The sequence below is a fragment of the Coffea arabica genome, chromosome 8c, assembly GCF_036785885.1.
Source record: "Coffea arabica cultivar ET-39 chromosome 8c, Coffea Arabica ET-39 HiFi, whole genome shotgun sequence".
NCBI classification, from domain to species: Eukaryota; Viridiplantae; Streptophyta; class Magnoliopsida; order Gentianales; family Rubiaceae; genus Coffea; species Coffea arabica.
In genome coordinates this window covers 34,296,512-34,302,140 of record NC_092325.1, presented here as the reverse complement: position 1 = coordinate 34,302,140, position 5,629 = coordinate 34,296,512, and the positions used below count along the sequence as shown (strand labels likewise).

General features: G+C 37.5%; 1 protein-coding gene across 1 annotated transcript; it reads right to left on the bottom strand.

The window, feature by feature from the left end:
- Positions 1–5,409, bottom strand: LOC113705461 (phototropic-responsive NPH3 family protein NPY1). Its single transcript, XM_027227313.2, has 4 exons — positions 4,455–5,409; positions 2,922–2,991; positions 1,055–2,233; positions 1–833 (listed from the first exon to the last, which is right to left on the bottom strand). Exons 1-4 carry the CDS (start codon positions 4,514–4,516, stop codon positions 288–290), a joined length of 1,857 nt encoding a protein of 618 aa, XP_027083114.1. The 5' UTR covers positions 4,517–5,409; the 3' UTR covers positions 1–287.
- Positions 5,410–5,629: the final 220 nt, after the last annotated feature.

Sequence of the window (5,629 nt, the reverse complement as noted above, 5' to 3'; positions counted from 1 at the left end):
TTCAAATATGAATATTTTAAACTGACATAAATGTTGTTCAAATGATACTCCCACTATAGACTAATTAGATTACAATTATCATAGAAAAAGAAATCATCATAGAATAAACAGCAGAAACAAGAGAAGAAATCAAGATGTGGAAGCTGATTACACATTCCTGCAGGAAAAACACCTCTATTCCCTGTGCAAAATAAATCCAACATCTACTACAATAAAATCCTAGTAATTTTTTACATTTCAGAAGTTGAGTTCCCTTCATTTCTGGCGAGCGTACCTTGTTGATAAGTTCATGAAATGGAATGCCTCCTTTGTCTTGAAGATGAACCAGAAGACTTGATCTCCCCTTGAATAATCGACCTCGGGCTCTGGGAACTAGCTGAGGTCTCAGAGCTCCGGTTCTCGGCATTTCCATTTCCTTTACCGACAACCCACAGTTTATCAAATATCCTCCTAGAGCGAGATGGTAGCAACTGTGCACCACTACCTCTATTTTTACTCCCCTTTTTGGCCAACTTTCCAGGTTTTGGCAGATCTTCATTTTTCACCTTCATTTGACTCAGTTGTCTGGCCAATGACTTGCCATTTTCGGATCCCATCCTCTGCCATTCTTCATCTGCGTTTCTTGTGGAAGCTAATGCATCATGGGTGCTGTTGTCCATGGTCTGAACGCCAGCAGTTGTTCTAACTTGCTCAAAGTATAGAACTTGAACCACAACGCGGAGTGGCAGCCTGTCATTTTGTGCAGCATGCATAGATGCATCTGTAGTCAATTTCTTGGCATCCATTAGGCTGCATAGATTCTTCCTATCAGCTTTTGTTAAGGTCGGATGCTCCTGCACAAAACCAACATATTAGCTACTTATAAAACTCCTTTTTTCCATTATCGCTCTTTTATTTAATGTTCAGCATGTAAGAGTATGTAGGCTGAGCCTAATATGAATATCAGAATTCAGACGTAAAGCCCTTCATTAGAAAGCAGTTTTGTGGCTTCTAAAGAACCTGATGGCCAAAATATTGAATGTATCCCGAAAAATAAGAGGCAGAAAAAACCCACCTTAAGATAGATGTCAATGGCTTTATATAGTCCATCATGTATTGGTCGTGCTGACTCTGGAACCAACCGAGACAATTCAGTGAAACTAGAAAGTGTAAGGCTTGGATCACAAGCTATTTCAGCCAGATAGCTGTCAACAAGTCTACCAACATTTATCCAGGTTCCTCGGGCCAAAACTAAGCCAGTGATTCCCTTCTCACTTTTCTGAATGGCATTCAAATCCTGATTATTCATTTCATGGGACACGAAAAGGTTAACCAGACGCTTGACAAGTTCAATGTCATAAGTTGTGGATTGAGGAGATCTTGCAGGGACCAACAGGTCAATAGCAGAAGCCTCATCCAACTTTAAGCTGATGCTCTCTATTAGGTCTTCTCTTAATGCATCATCTGCTCCAACTAGAATAGCAACTTTTAATAATTTAAGCAAGAAACTGCAGGAACAACCAGTACTTTTGTCAAAAGGCAATAAGCATATTATTGTTTCAACCAAAGATTTGTTCCTTCTGTTATGAACTTCAGATACCAAAGCATCAATTGAATCAGGAAGCCATCTGACAGCGTAAGTCTTTAATGCCTCTCCTATTATCTTACCCTGCATTCTTCCCTTCGACTTTACTGCAATCATAACTCGCTTGTAGAGGTCAATCTCAAGTTCACATAAATCTTCGATCCACCAATCCTTGGGCACAGACTCCAATTTTCCTGGAATTTTTAAACCATCATCAAATTTTTTTTCTGTGGCTGCTAACTTTCGGTTGTAGGTATAGCTCCAGGTTATATTTGAAGGATCCACTGAGGTTTTAGATGCAATCGAATCTATACATCTACCCACTATCTTTAGATCTTCAGACCATGGTAGAAGAGATTTTGTGGTCTGCAAAACTATAATCGAGTCTTTCCAGCCACGGAAGACACTGGTGTTGAGGAACACCTCAATTTTGAAAATAAGGTTTCCACGATCCACATCCTCAGTCATCTCAAGGTATTCAGCTGCACAGCGAGCTGCTACAACATTGTAAGGGCTAAGAGTGACTGTCATTCCATAGCAGAATTTAGCACATATTTCAAATGCTTTTGGTCCACCAGGAAAATTAATCAATTGAATTTCATCAACATTCTCCTCATTGCCTCTAGATACAAGTTTTTGCAGATGATTGCTCTTGGACAAGAGAGGGAACTGCAAGAAGCAAGATGAAGCATCATAAATTAATATCACATCCACAAACTAGCCAGTGTTTACACTGATCAGCAGGGTCAAGAGGTTGTACTTTCCACTTGACTCTTCATACTAGGAGGCAATTATTTGCATTATCAAGTATATTAACCTGAGAGAAACACAACCTTCCAAGAAAATATAATGATCAACTAACTTGACAAGTTTAGTTTGTGACATTTGGATTATGCAGCAAATTGGAACTGTCATATTCTTCAATTCATCAAACTACTAAGAGGATTAGAACACTTGTTCCACAGAATGCAGCCCAGCAACGAAGTTTAATAATAAGTATAGACATCAATTGGACTCTGATTTGTCATTTACTACAAAGCTTTTTTACTTTTATTTGTACAAACTTATACAAGGAACTAACTAATAGAAAGGATTGATATTTTTTGCTAAATTAGGTCATTTGCATTCCCATGGTGAGGTCATCCAACAAAGCCAGGTCATAGGCTTATGTATTCATACTTTGCCACAAGAAGAACGTTGCAGAAACTATCTTTCTATTTTTCTTTTTTCCATTTTCCCGCAAGAAATAACTCCGCCTTATTGGTTTCACATCATTGAAGTCATTTGTTTTTGCATCTTTAAAAACTAAAAAACCAAAATAAATTCTTCATTGGAATGACTCTGCAATGAAAATTACCTTGTGAAGATAAAATTTAATTTCGCCTACTGTAACGATAACATCTGTTGCCAACTCAGATGAAACATACCTGCATGCAGAGGACAAGATAGTTCATTAACAATCTAGAATAGAGCTGCGACACTGTAGATACTCTCAATTAGAGTTTGGCATCAGCAAATAGAGAACATGATCCACAAAGTTAGCTCCAGTTATTCCAAAAAGCTGCGATATTCAACCTTTAAGGTTTTAACTGGATAAATTTTGCACCATAAATATAACCAAATCCTATTTTAAGTGACCAAATGATACCAGCAAAGTGGGAATCAAATCAGAAAATTCGTATATAAGCTATCTATCCTTTTTCGGAGGCAGTTAACTAATGAAATCACTCTGAAAATATAGCAGCCATTATAATCCCAAACTTTGACATCACGTAAATTTTATTGTCTTTGCATCCAATTATTCTACAGCAGTTCTAACAGCACAAGTCTGAAAATAGCTCCAGTGTCAGGGCAAATTAAAAGTGACACTATTCAATCAGCTAACACATCTAATCTTCTTTTCATATGATCATTGTACCATGTACACTAGTTTAGACCTTATTGGTGTTAAATTAAAAATTAAAAAAGTGAACCAAACGAAGAGGGACAACCCAAAAGATGCCTATGGGGCTAACTAAAGTAAGCCGGAAATCATGACGGTCATATTCTATATACTTCTATTTCCAATTTATAATGTAACAAGTCCAACCTTGACATTAAAGAAATCTTAAATCTGGCCTCTCTCTTAATGTAGTATTACCATACTATGTGGTAAGTACAGTTCCAAGTGTTTAAACATAACCAGCAAAAATTTGAGCTCAAACAATAAAAGATTCAGCAAAATAGCTCCTATCCCATATGACTTTACCTCAATTGGACCACAAGCTAATCAAAATTAGACAGCTTAATAACTGGACCACCTTTCCAGTTCTCTCCAGCTAGCCAACCCCAAAACCCTTGAGGATTAGAATAATCAATAGATCAGAAAAGGAAGACATTAAATAATACTACTCCCGTCATGTTGAGCCAATAATTTTCCAAACCACAGGAAGCTCGATCAGTGAACTTGTAAACTAGACACTTGGCAAATCCTTTTCCTATTTGTCCTTGTCTGAAACTTAATACTTGGTAAAATACATCACACACTATCAACAAATTTCAGACCATGATCTGCATGTGCCATCTTATTAAATAAAAACGCAAACTTGCTCACACAAACAGGAAAAAAGGGCAACAAATGAATAGATACTATAGTAGTAGCACGATTATAATGAAAGTTTCTATCACTACTAGTAACAGGAAAAAAAAAAAAGCAAAAGACATATGATATCATTAGGGCTCAGAAAATAGTGAATAAAAACATTTATTTTCAGAGTTTTAAAAAAGAATATACAGAATGCAAGAAATTGGAGAAAAGAGCAATATTCAGGATAAAGAGGAGAAAGAATCCAGAAATCTGACATTTTTCTACCAAAAACCAGAGCACCAAGAAAATGAAAATTCCACTTACCTGATACTGTTCCCTTCAGCTTGAAATGCGTCAGGCTTAGAACCCAATTTCATAAACTTCATTTTTCTCTGCGCAAAACACACTCAGAGAACCGCTTATACGGAAAACTCCTCACACAGAAAACCCCTCCAACTATACCGTTCTGCTTTTAAAGGAACAGTTAAAATCAAACACTCAATACCACAAACTGAAAGGAACAAGACTCTGCAAAAGAATTTTTTTTCTGGACTCTGAGAAAATTCACTGCTAAAACTGGACAACCAAAAAACAAAAAGCACCAAACTTTGTTCTCTTTTTTCACCCTTATACAATCACAAGAAAACAAGGACACAAGCTTTCAGAAGAAAGCACAAAAAAATCCAAAACAAAGGGAAAACAACCACCAAGAAATTATCTTTATCTTCACTCTATGCTCTGTCTTTCAGACTTTCCCCCCACACCACAGCTCAGCACCTCGACTCTTGAGCTCATGACCTCCAGCAGCTGAACAAGAGAGATTTCAGTTCTCAAGTCCCCTTGCATTTGCCTTTTTCTTCTTGACCATAGTATTAGTACAATCAAGAATTCATGACATTGATGACATTTCCTAGTATTATTGCCGTCTAATATTGAAAACTCACCCAACTACCCAAGAAAAATAAAGGGGTCAGCTGGTCACTGGTCAGTGGCCTTAAATTCTAGCCGCCTTTGCCTTTACTCTTCTCTGATTCTCCAAGATCTCTTCTGGGCTGCTCCCAAATCTCAAAAATTATTAATGTCAGCCCTTTTCTTTGTTTTCCCTACAGAGGATACTGATGTAGTTGTCGCTCTCCTAAGACACTGAAGTTTGCAGGACGTGAGAGAATGTGTGTGGGTTGTGGTGTTTTCAGTTGTAGGAAGTGCGTGAGTGTGTGTAATGGGACTCTGTAATTGTGTAGGGGACTGTAGAGACTAGAGAGTGACAGACCTTTTAGAGTTGTTGGGGGGCGGGGGGTGGGGGAGCTTTTTTCAGTCTTTCTGAGTAAGCTTTTCTGCAGCCTCAGCACGCCAGCTTTCAAGTGGACGGTTTTGCCCCTGGTGATTTTGTGTATTTTCATAGTAATGTTGAAAAAAATAATAATGGTAGCATATTTGCAAATATTTAGGAAAAATTTTGTAAATATTAATTGGGTTTGTTTGGATTGTGTTTTATTTTG

Excerpts from the sequence above, each read along its gene's own strand:
- LOC113705461 (XM_027227313.2), bottom strand. The coding sequence starts at position 4,516 with ATGAAGTTTATGAAATTGGGTTCTAAGCCTGACGCATTTCAAGCTGAA. Across the intron at positions 2,234-2,921 it reads TTAAATTTTATCTTCACAAG|TTCCCTCTCTTGTCCAAGAG; the intron begins GTAATTTTCATT and ends TGCTTCTTGCAG. Across the intron at positions 834-1,054 it reads CCATTGACATCTATCTTAAG|GAGCATCCGACCTTAACAAA; the intron begins GTGGGTTTTTTC and ends GGTTTTGTGCAG.